A 13,214-nucleotide genomic window follows, 5' to 3' on the forward strand; every position below is an offset into this window, starting at 1 on the left:
AGTTTTCCTTTCCAAGAAGTGAATCCATTTCCTTGTATGGGCTCACGCTCAAGACTGAGTTAACTTCCTGGAGACGGTCATAATAACCAGGCTGCAGATGATCAACAATGCGCTGTACAGGAAGTGAAGCAGCCGTGTTCAAAGTTGCAGTTTTTGCCTTTTATTGTTTCTAACGATAAATACTTTGTTAGGTCTGAACCTCCAAGACCTCTGTAGACCTTCAGGGCAGCCATTTGACATTTTCAGACCTTTCCTCTTACTGCAATCGATGGTTTATGGATTGTATTAGTAACCACGCTGTCATGCTGTAAACACTGCTGTGATCCGATACTTGAATAGAGGAATGTTAATTGTGTTGAAACTTTTCTGTAAATGTAAATTCAGAAATGGTCCAGATGGTACAAACCCCAGGAGTAATAGTCATGGTTGAGAAGTGTAACTATGTTTTGAATTTTTCCATATGGCATGTGTACTATAAATGTTGTATTAGTTGATGTGCTACAAATACGTTTAGGTTATTTTGGAGGAAACCTGAGATCCTAAAAGAATCCCACAGGGATAAAGATGGGAAACAGAGTAAACCAAGCTCAGGACTGAAGCAGGGACTTCGGAAATGTTGACATGTAACACATCTGTACATAAATGCATATTATAAATTGAATTGACACAATTTAGTCTCAGTTGGTCCTATGGATTTAGGCATGGAACAATCCAACCCCACGAATTGCAATAAATGATGCTAAACACTATAAAGAGTTTTCATGCCAAAATTACTGATTATAGACTCTTCCCAGTTTGTGCCTAGAAATAAAAGCTTTAGGCTTATTTACCTGAGTGAGTCATCCATGCAAATCAATTTTGCCATGTCTGTCTCTGTTTGCAGGAATCTTTGTGCCTTGCCGTCCATGGCGGTGACCGTACAAAAAAAGGTGCTGTGCGCCACTGGGCTCAATTATGTGAATTTGACCTTTACTGAGTTGAGATAGCTGCGCCGATAAATGTTGCTGTCTAAGCCTGAATGTGGCCAGCATGCCTGCTTTTCAAAACGGCCTGGCCCAAAACAAAACCCTCTTAAGAACGAAAGAAGAATGTCAAAAGTATCGTAAAGGCCATGCTGAGTCACAGTAATCTAACAGCTAAAATTAGCAAACCATTTTTTATGGTTTTCCAAAAATGTTCAGAGACTCACATAAGAAGGAAAGCAGAGGCCCTGAAGTATCTTTAAAAAAAGAAAGGCCATGCTGAGTCACAAGAATCATCCATCTAAAAATAGTTTGTGGTGTGTATTATCTTCTCAAACATGTTGCCAATTCAGTCACAGCTTTGCGAAGTACAGTGTTTTTCATTGCTATCATTTTCATTGATAGCAATCTATTACCCAGCATGCATCTTGCCTTGCTTGTATTTCCCTCTAGCTAGGATAAGCTGGTTTTCGCTTTACAAATTAGCATGTAACAGTCAGTGATTCATGGCACAGTCTCTGCCTTATCTTCAGTTCTTGAATAAACGCTGTTGTAAACTGCCACTGGTGACACAGATGGGCTGTTGTGCTTTGTATCAATACAAAAGCCTGTCAGACCTCACAGACCCATTGCTTTCTCACTCAACACATCAAGAACTAAACAAACTCTGCTCTACAGTACAGTAGGTGAAGATTACCTTCCTAATGGGATGGCCAGGTAGAAGACAGAGAGCATAATGGTCCTCTTGTTGTTGGTGAACAAATCTCCGATGATGGTGGGAGAGATGGAGGAGTAGCTGGACTCTCCGATGCCTACCAGGCCTCTGGACAGGACAAACGCCCAATAGTACTACAAGAACAGGAAAAAAAAATGCTGTTATAAGCAAGAGGATTTAGACAGATGTTACGAGTCAACATTAACTACATCTTTATGTATCTCGTGTTTTTTTTAATATATTTCTATATATGTATTCATTTCCATCCTTTATTTATGAATATTTATTCCTAGTTTGTGCAAATTAAAGACTTTCCCACTTTCAAATACTACATCATTAATACCTGCTCTCTCCTGTCTAAATGATCTATTTATTCAGCAGTATCCCTTCATAAATCTGCTCAACTAGGTGTGGATTTCCCAAGAAGACACCGATTCCCAACCAAACCCTCGGTGCAGGACTGAAGGACGATGACCTTTCACATCATCTTATTTAAAATTGGCTAAAAGGGAAGTGTTTTTATAACAACAGTCGCTGCTCGCAATGAAGAAGGACATCTGGGCAGTGCACTCTGACCCAGGCGTACTGGTTTAATGATCAGAGAAAAGGAAAGGAAGAGAGAAACAATTCCCTCCTTGCTTGGAAAGACTAGGTGGGGCGCAGTTCTGGATATTCATGTGGAAATTCTGTGTGATTGGTTTGAATATGGGACTATATACATATATGGATGCTCAGTGCTAAATATAGTGTATCACTACTGAGCCATAATCTCATTTATATTTAATTATATATATATATATATATATATATATATATATATATATATATATATATATATATATATATATATATATACTTTACACCCTCTTATTTTTCTTTCTATCTTTAGTTCACACTCTGTAGTTGCACATATTCACTCATTCTAACACCTCTTCTCTTTGTTCCTGTTCTTCGTCTTTGTCCTCTCTCTACACACACACACACACACACAAATTCAGTGCATATTATGCCAAATGTAGGACGCCCAGCCAAATTTAACAGCGCTACAGGGAACAAATGTTGAACATGTAGGAATTCTCTTTACGATTTCTGCACTCTCGGATGTGCGACGTCTCTCGAGTTGGTTCACAAATCTACCTGAAGACGGATGCTACTTGCTGATACAGAACTCTAACCTATAATTGATGCAAACGTTTAATTTCTCCAGAGACCGATAAAAAATCTGGACTGTTTGCTAGTAACCCTCCAATCAGACTTAGTTTGGTGATTGCTAATCCTAGCCTGCAGCACTGCTGGACCTTGAGACAGTCGATTCTTAGATTCTTAGATTTGTTCTGTCCATCTGATCATCCCAGAGATTTTCTTTTTCCTCAAAAGAAGAATGTCCAGCACTGCGCCCTCACTTATTGTATCCTATTATCAGATATCCCTCTTTTTTCTTTCTCAGTTCATTTTATCCCTCGGTTCATCTGACAGCCTTCAATATACCAGTGCGGGGGGGAAAAAGGGCGGGTCTACTACTCTATTTTATTGTTGTGCGTTATGTAATTCCCAGCAGGTATAGGGAATCATTATGGAGTATGTGACAGGAAAGAGAGCTGATAGTAAAGCTGGGCAAACCTCCTTCAATGCGCACATTAATATCCTCCTATACTGATCTGGGTTCTTATAGCAGCTGTTGTGCTGGAACAGGATCAGTGTGAGTATGTGTGTGTGTGTGTGTGTGTGTGTGTGTGTGTGTGTAGGAGCAGAAAGCTGGAGAGCTGCATTGCAGAGTCAGAGAGTGAGGGATGAAGGAGTGAAAGAAAGGAGAGAAGGAGGAGGGGAGAACTGGTGGTGTGGGGGTGATACAAATATTAAACCAGTAATACACACTAGCGAAGGCTGGATAGAGCATGATCATGTAAATACATACATAATGGTTATATTGGTTCATTCCTTATGAATTATTTTAATAGTAATGAGTTTAATACTGATATGGAGCAGTAGCACTACACAATACTGCGTGTGATTTTCTGTGAGTTCTTTAAGCAAGATTACATCAGGAAGGTTAAATAGCATATACAGTAGGGTTTGGAATAATGTGCTGTAGTAGAACATGTTTAGTGCATTAGATAAGCCATTAAAGTGCTATTTAAGAAGCATCCACAGGAAAAGAGGGATAATAAACAAATAATATAAGAACACTGCAGTTAAGGTGTGAAACTATAATACACCATCATTTACAAATGAAACGTCCAACCTAGGATCTCAAGATGATTTTTGCCTTTGAATACACACATGAATAATGTGAAAATCCTTGAAATTCATTCAGCTGAGAAAGCAGATAAATAATAACTTGAGATTATCAAGCCCCTGTGCCCTTGTATCCACTCTCATCCACCAGGATTGGCAGTAAATGAACACTCACACACACAGACACAAACGCATACACACTCACACACACACACACACAGACACAAACGCATACACACTCACACACACACACACACACAGACACCAACACACTCATACAGACCCACACATTCACACAGACTGAGAGACACGCATACACAGACACAGAGACACGCTCACACACATACACACACCACATACACACTCACACAGGCACAGAGACACATTCACACATACATACCCACACACATACTTTGGTGTACTTTTTATGACATAATCTAAATCTGACTTCTTTTATTTATTCATTTAAGGTCATGAGGTAAAGAATAGTCAAAATAAACTTGAGGAACAAGAAACAGTTCTGGTTCTGTTTTATCCAGCATGTGTAGAAGACTGAGTTGCATTTTTATTCCTGAGTTTCGCAACATGTTCCGCACGAAGCCGTGCAAATCAGCAACCTAGCAGCAGCTTTAGACTTTTCGGCAAAAAGCAAAATAATGATGATGAAGTTAGAAAATAAAGACTGTCTAATTTCAGTGTAATCACCCAAAAACACTGTCTAATGAATCCAAAACAATTGCATGTAGATATATGAGCTTGGCTTGTAGAGTTCTATTGATTGGGCTGAGCTGATCTACATGGGATCTACTCACTGCAAGTTGGTGGGAGTTTTGGAGCTGAGCTCATCAGCTATAGGGCAGGAGGTTAGTGTAGGGTAATAAATAGCTGTGATAGAGATATTCACACTAAAAGCAGAGAAACCCAAGAGGGTGGAATATCAGGTTTATATAGACTTAGGGGGAAAGAGATCAAGACAGGTGTTTTTTTTATATATGTAATCATTTTAGTACACATTTTTAAGTAACATTAAGTTTCATTAAAGGCCTGACATTTAAATAATATTCTCAGTTAATGGGAATTGGTTGCATATGTGCTGCATAAGGAATAAACAATGAGGTGGTGTGATGTGTTAACACATAGAAGTGGATTGTTTTCCAATAACGGATCTGTGGTATGTCCCAATGGTCCAAATTTTAACACACCAATTACACTCTCTAAATTTATAAATGAGCAACAACTTGTACTTTTATCCGTTTACGATTACTCTAACATCTGTGACATAATTTATTTCTTCTTTTCCTATACTGAATAGCAGCGATATACAGTCAATCCCCTAGACTTCAGTCATTTTCTTATCTCTGTTTACATTGATAGCAAATTCACACACACACACACACACATACACACACACACAAGCACACACACACACACACAGAGAGCTTCATCATGTTACAGCGAAAATTCCTGAAAAAAACCCCTAAAAACCTGCTCACTGTTACACAGAACTAACACTGGAGACTCCTTCCCTAAACACCTGTAAACACATACAAGATCAATAGGTTTGTGTTTTTCTTGGCTAAATAACATTATGGTGCATTGTCCACCCTACGCGTCCCTTTCTTAAATACATATTTATTATTAAAAAAGAATAACACGTACTAAAATGTGCATTAATATGAAACTTTCATTTAAAACAGCTGTTCTGATTTAGAAAATAAATCAATACCTTCTGACCGATCCAATCCAACAGTCATAATATTATCAAGTCTTGAGGTTTGGTTTAAGAAGACTGTTCCCCAACGCTAATGAAAAGTGTGTGTAAGTTAACAGTCGCTCTGAATGACACTGAATGTCTCGTGCCCTCTCTGGAGACTAGGAACAAGGGTCAATCACCAAGACTCAGTTCTGTCTGAGTTTGACTGAAGAGGTTATTAAAAGAAATCTCACCCAAACTGTGATACTGAAACCAAACCTATCCTTTTTTTATATACCAGGTTGGGTTGCATAAAACTAACATGAACTAAAAGCTCTACTTTATCCTAGTGTGATCTCCCCAGGAGGCAGGTCTGATCACATTAAGTGGCTGTCAGCTGAGATATAGATTAAACATGTGGCCTAGGGGGGAATAATACACTGCCATTAAAAAAAAAAAAAAAAAAAAAAAAAACATAGCAGGAGGTGTTAACTGAGAGATCAGAGGATGGATGAAACCCAGCAAAGTATTTCAGTGAATTGGAAAGTAAATAAATACTAGTGTGTTTTGGTTTACAACCACTGGGTTAGACTTAAATGTATAAAAAAGACCTCTTACATCTTTGGTGATAAAGGAGCTCAGTAGTGTTACAGCCGACCAGAAGAAGATGCCGCAGCTCAGAATGACCTTCCTGTTAAATCGGTCACCAAGGTAACCGAAGATGGGTGCCGCCACCATGAAACTGCAGATGAAAACTGAGAGGGAAAATGAGAAATGTCAGATTAGTTATAACACAGACTTTTTTACAAATCATTTTTCAAATCAGTAATCAGGAGAAATGAATATGCTTCACACGTCATCAGTCACATAAAATTATTAGAGAAATGATATGGGAATTTTGAAGGTAAGTAGATCCTCCGCTATCCATCACACGTGCTACACTAATCCATTGTGGGAGGACGATTCAAGGCTTGACTCAGCTTTCCAACCCACTCCCCTCCCACAAACCACTGCTGCTCTGTATCCTGTGTCCAAGCAACAGCTTTTTCAAGGTAGATACTTATGATCAAGGTTGTCAGAAGGTCTTGAATTTGTTTCTGTACGTGATATGTTTAGGGAAAGTAGAGTTCTCATTTTACCTTGTAGCTATGAAATGAATCTTTGCCTACAATTCTCAGATTGCAATTGTTTTCTACTTCCAAACAGTAGTTGCTACAAGAGTCATGAGTGTGTAGTGAAACTCCACTGCTGACATTTCATTTGTTTCTTTTATTTGTTTTGGCGAAAGAAGGATCTCACACATGGAAATGAAACTCGGTTTACCTAAAGACAAAGCCAGGCTAATAGCAACTACGCTAGATGCTGACTTGCAGGGTAAATAAAAGTGACACAGAAGAAATGAACTCACAATGCTGTCATAATTGGACTCTGAAGAGGGTGGAGCTACATTTATTTAGAGGCTTTAAAGTCTTAACAACCGGAGTTAAATTTAAACGCTATTGTTTCAACATGATCTCTGTGAAGCTATACTGAGAGATGGGTGTGTTGCACTGAGATTCAGTTCGACAGCACTTTTAACACTAGACAGTTTCACAAAGCAGCTTTACAATGAAATGGCAAACCAAAGGTAAAACCTCCCTGAAACCAGACAAAAAAGAAAACCTATCCTCTACTGGGTAATACCGGATAGCAGGATTATAACTCATTACTTTTCAACTAACAGTAGCAGAGATGATGATGTTGAGGTTCTCTTTAGGAGTGATGATAATGGACAGGATTAGGAACGAGGACATCAGAGGGACAGGTCAAGGTCAAGGTCAAGAAGAAGGCCAAAGAGGAGATATACGAATGTTTTAAAAGAGAACATGAAGTTAATTGTTGAGAGAGTAGACTATGCTGAGGATAGAGTTAGGTGGAAACAGATGATTCGCTGTGGCGACTTTTCTACTAGAACTCAGACGATATTGTGTCGAAAGAATGTTCAGTATGAGACTTTATGATTACAGCATCAGACCTTAGGTACATGTCTACAGTGTCCAGGTGAGATTTGCTTTACTCACTAAAGAAAGCAAACTGTAAGACATTTGGAGATGGTTTAACTTAGAAATAAAAGTTCACCTGCAGCCTGAAAATCATGAGTAAACTCACAAGTAGTCGAGACAATAGATAAATTTAAGTTTGAATTTTTTGAAAATTTTACATAACTCAAAGGCGCTATTATGTTTTACAGTGAAAGAGACTAAAGAATTTTGTGGAAGTTCAGTATAATATGTTTTCTTAAGCTATTCCAAAAATGTTTAATGGCCAAAGTGCCTTGTTTCTTACCATAAAATATCCTTGCCTTTGGTGCATTTTGAAAGTGTTCAAAGTTAATATTACAGATGATTTCGATCAAAGTAAATATAAAAATATTAAAGCAATAACATCCCAATCCTCTGGGGATACTTGCAATCCATCAGATGCCACTGGTGGAGCTCCTTTGTTTCTGTCAGCCCTTTCTTTATTTAATCACTGTGTCATCGATGTTTACAACACATCACCTTGACATCTCTATCCCATCACCATGCAACATGAATACTGGTTGTTGTTACTGTGTATGTCATTAAGTAAGACGGGGATCTCCAGTGAACTTCCTCCTGACTCTCGCCGTGACTAATCTGTGATTAATGCGCAAAATGATAGGCAAGGTACAGTATGTGTAGGTAATTTATGACACAATGAACTGAAACTAAATGAATAATTGTTATTGTACTGTGGAAGGAATTGTTTACATACATTCCTGACCTTGATCATAGTTCTCTTGCTCTCTCTCTCTCTCTCTCTCTCTCTCTCTCTCACACACACACACACACACACACTTCATACTGTCAGTCTATTGAAAGAGGTCAACAAGCTGTTCTCTTACGAGCACACAGTGTCATAGATGTGAAGTGTCACTTTTACACAGTAGAACATGACCTCCAAAAAAGGACAAAGATTTGAATTTAAAATTGCTGGCAGTCAATTTGTATATTTCTACAAGAGTCTATAAAATCTGGGTCAAAAACTTTACATTCCCTTCCCTGAAATAAACAGTACATAATATAGCTAGCTAAGATAAGATAAGAGCTTAACCTTGTTAAGTATGTTTTCCAAATCAAAGTTCAACTCTTATAACCATATTAAAGTCATTTGTTCAACCAGGTCAGCTAGTTCATATTAAGGTAACTAGCATTGGCTGTAGCAGAAGGAATCTGATGATCCAAATGGCTTTGAGGTATAAAATAAAGTTAGATAATATATGTTAATTTAAACCCTTTTTGCTTTAAATTACATACAATTTAGCAGCCACATCTTTCAACAACAGGGGTGCTAAGGCAAGCTAATTAGCTACAGTATGCAAGTAGCAAAGCTAATGTTAGCGATAAACAAACACTTGATAGATTTCAGTAGATTTTAGTCTATTTTTGTTTGGATGAGATGCAAAAAAAGGTCTAGCTTGTGTAAATTCTACTATGAGGCTTACTCTTAATAATGATGCTTTATAAGTATTATGATGATCGATTATCAACTGATACATTTAAAATTTTCTAGTATTTTTAAAATAATTGCCTCAGGAGCAAATCAAACTCAATGTTAAATTTCACCGTTATTCAAAATGAACCTGCTCTATGTAACTGCACACTCTATGTTCTATCCACTTAATCACCTCTCGACCTCTACACGAACTTGCACATGAGAGACTCTAAGTAAGTACGTGTGTTAAACTTGGATAGAGTATAGACCAACAGAAGACGTGTTAAAAGCATGTTATCTGCCTAATCTCCTATTAACCTAAGGTCTGATGCTTGGTTCTCTAGTAATGTCCCTGATAATAAATGCAATAGAGGATGAACGTGAGACGAGGATGATACTAAATTGCACGACACGTGACAGGAAATGTCTCCTAAACTATTCATGCCTCATCTTCTTGGACTTTTTAACAATTCCAATGCATCAGTATTCATTCAAGAAGCTTGGCTTCTTTGTTTAAAGTTTAAAGATTTGCATCACGCTCAGACTCACCCTAGATTCCCAGCTGATGAGGAGCACCAGGGTGTTTCTCCCTACCTAAGCTTCCTAACTCTGCAACAGGTAGTTACGCCCATTTCTGCTAAATGTCACAGACATTGTTTCACTCTGAAAGTATGTTTAGTGTAAAATAGAACTGGAGCTAAGCCACCCTAATTAGAAAAAATCCAGAAATACGACAATTTTAGAATGTAATCATGACTTCAAATAAGATGGCACAACCCAAGAATGCTCCTGTCTTTCCACATTAGCGAAAAAGAAAGAAAGAGATTCAGGTTGAGCACACACACCTTTTCTCCTCTCACTCCGATCGAACTCTGCCTCACCAGAGCAGGGCATGCATGCATAAAATATTTCTCGCCCTGTTTGACAGTTATGAGGAGACTGTTTAATTCCGGTCATAGTGTCTCCACTGTATCCTCTCTCTCAGAGATGAACCTTAAATAAAAAAAAATGGTTGCTGATCCTTCCTTCTAGGTAGTTCTGACCTGAAGCTATCCGGCTATCCGGCACTAATTTTAACATTATTTCGGTAATAGCTCGGTTATTTGGCTGGCTTGACCTGTCCATCTAGTAGATTTATGACAGGGAACTTGAGGTCAACTCTCACCCGCCTTATAAGAATGAGTACTCATGATTTCCATTCAACATCTTATGACTTCTCTTGACATTTTTTGTGCATTAACTCAAATTCCAAATAAAAAAAAAAAAAAAAAACAGTGCCTGTTTTTGTTAACACTTAATTTGACTTTAACTTAACTTAACTTTACAAGACTGGAATAAAAACATCATGACAGCTAACCTATGATTGGTTATGACCAGTTTTATCATTATAGATTTGTTCATTCATACTCTCTGCATATATGGCATGAGAATTATAAGAGGCTGTCATTAAACACGTCACATGAGTACATTAAATGAGACTTTAACTGTCATCCGTGACATAAGCATGGGATGTAGTAGCCTAGTGGTTAAGGTGTTGGCCTTCTGTTTGGAAGATCATGGGTTCAAGTCCCAGGTCCACCAAGGTGCCACTGCTGGGCCCCGGCAGACACTTATTTCCAGGGATTTCAGAACAGCGTAACAGATATTGCGTCATCGGGTAGGCGTGACCTATTTGATAATCTAACCATAACTGTAGTTTTTGGTTGTTTATTTGTTTTCTAAAATAAATCTACCTGTATGACTGTTTTGTCCTTCGTAGTATGCTGTTTTTTTTAAAGAATTTTTTTTTTCCAAGACCTCCGGAAACACGCCCACTTTACGTCGTGGTAACGGAACCCCTGGAATTTAGTGAATGCCGCTGGGACCCTGAGAAAGGCCGTTAACCCTTAATTGCTCAGTTGTATAAATTGAAATTAAAAAAGTAAGTCACTCTGGATAAGGGTGTATGCTGGAAATATAAATGTTATGTCAGACTTATGATGCAGAATTCAAGAATGTGTTTCATCTTAAAGCAATCTTTTGTTGTTAAAAGATTACTGAGATCTTTTTAGAAAAAGATAACAATGCAGTTATTTCAGTCACTCCTTCAGATTTGAGGTTTCCGTAGAATCAGGTTAAGCCCGATTCTGTCATGTTCTGCTTTGTCTACATCTTTATGTGAATGCAAGCAAGTTTCAGTCTGTTTCTTAAAGAACAATTAGATTGGATGGAAGTGAGGTAAAAAGGGTTATTAATAGTGCAAATGTCTTTTGTATTGAACTACCACACTCCTTACCGTCTTCCTGTTTTATGTGGAAAGCAGGCCATTGTCTATATGGTTTATTTATATAATTGCAACAAGGACCTACTGCTGTGTCATTAGGTTTGGATTAAAAAAACACACATCTTTGGGTTGGTGGGCTTTTCCCAATTCTCATCTGCATCCATGCTTTCTTCATGTTTTCCGTGTACTTGCTTATATGAATCTGTAATGTGAAGACTCTGAAAGCACTAGAAAATAGGAGGAAGGAGGAAATGGCTTTGATAACTGCAGAACAATGGATTGTAATAAACTGGTTTGAAAAAAGAACACTCATTGGTAATCTTGACCAGTTTGAGTCAGTTGTGCGAGCATCGTAATCCTGTAGACTCATTTTACACCAGACACATTAAACAAGTCAAATAAAACATATATCTACTGACAGGACAAAGGAGATGTTGCAAAATGGACAAATCCAGAAGTCATTTGCAAAAATTGTGTTGTCCCAATCAGATGAATCTGCTGCGGATACATATAATAAAGCAGACTTCTTTCTTGTAAACTTCCTATCATTTATTTACAGTATAGTCTTGAGGAAACCTTCACTTGCTTTTCAAATTTTCTAAGGGATTTCTTTCGATTTATGTAGTTACAACTCTGTGACTTCAGAGAGTCGTTATCTGACGTGGATCTTCTTCATACTGAGACACCTGGACATCCTGTGACGAACTTAATTACTAATTAATAAATATTTAGCACTCATCCTGATAGTGGTGTGCAAATCACCGCTGCGCATTATAATCGCACCACACATTAATTACATAATCATTATTATTTCACACCCATCTGTAACTAATAAATTATGTATGGGTTCAGCATTAAAATTATTTATTTATTTATTTATTTATTTTTATTTTATTAATTTTTTTTACACAACTACTCACAGAGAGAGTTTGTCCGTGAGGTAACAAACAACACACTATATAATATGTAATGTATTGCTTCAGCTTCAGGTCTGTGATCTTTCCCAGCATGCATTTCACTGTTACCTATATGTATATGTATGAATAGACTTCTTTCTCGAGTCAACCATGAGGACTCTAACACATTCTAACCTGTCACCTCCGGGGCGAGAATCTTTGTAATGCACAACAAGTGCTGCCACATGCATACCTTTATGCTTAATCAACCTCTTTAAACTAACATGATACAACTTGGAGCATCTTAAGCTTTTTTCCCACAACGCCCGTGCCAGCTTTAAGCCGAAACTGGCATTGTTTCAGTCATCACCGCTGTAACACGTGCAGTATTCAAAAAGTGTTGAAGCACATTGCACACATGCCACGGCTCCAGAGGAAGGCCGGCTCGAATTAAAGCCATTACAGTAATTACACGATTTAAAGCGCATACCTGAGGAAGAGCGGGAGCTGATAAGATGATTCAGGGTGTTTAAGCAGGGTGACATACAGTTCAGTCAAGTCCATGTGTATTTGTGTTGTGTGGTTGTAGCATTTTTGGGTTAAGGTTAGTTTTATTCCTGGTGTATATTTTTGAAGCAGCTCCTTTTATCAGCGTTCTCTCAACCTCAAAACCTTCAATACATTTTGTTGTCAGGGTTTGTTAATGCTGTAAATATATGATGTATATAATTGTAACATATGGCACATTTGTTACTGACGCTCCTTCCTTTACACCGGTATGTAGGTTTAGATTAAATTTGTAGAAGGTCTGAATTCATTACAATAAAATCAAGCAAAATCCAGATTCTGGAAAAGAATAATGCTAACAGCAAAAATAGTATGTAGACAGATTATATACAGTATACTACAGAGGTTATACGTGCATGTTGTGGGGTGTTTTCTCTTTCTTTCCTTC

General features: G+C 37.8%; 1 protein-coding gene across 2 annotated transcripts in view; it reads right to left on the reverse strand.

Annotated features, from left to right (window-relative positions):
• The window catches only part of spns2 (SPNS lysolipid transporter 2, sphingosine-1-phosphate), a 66,566-nt gene that overhangs the window by 21,694 nt on the left and 31,658 nt on the right, over positions 1-13,214 (reverse strand). For both annotated transcript variants that reach the window (XM_060863677.1, XM_060863678.1), the window contains 2 exons: positions 6,224-6,360; positions 1,660-1,811 (listed from right to left, as the gene is read on the reverse strand). In XM_060863677.1, the coding sequence (XP_060719660.1) occupies positions 1,660-1,811; positions 6,224-6,360 (289 nt within the window). The remainder of the gene's footprint in view (positions 1-1,659; positions 1,812-6,223; positions 6,361-13,214) is intronic.

This window comes from Tachysurus vachellii, chromosome 26 (assembly GCF_030014155.1).
Source record: "Tachysurus vachellii isolate PV-2020 chromosome 26, HZAU_Pvac_v1, whole genome shotgun sequence".
Classification (NCBI taxonomy): Eukaryota; Metazoa; Chordata; class Actinopteri; order Siluriformes; family Bagridae; genus Tachysurus; species Tachysurus vachellii.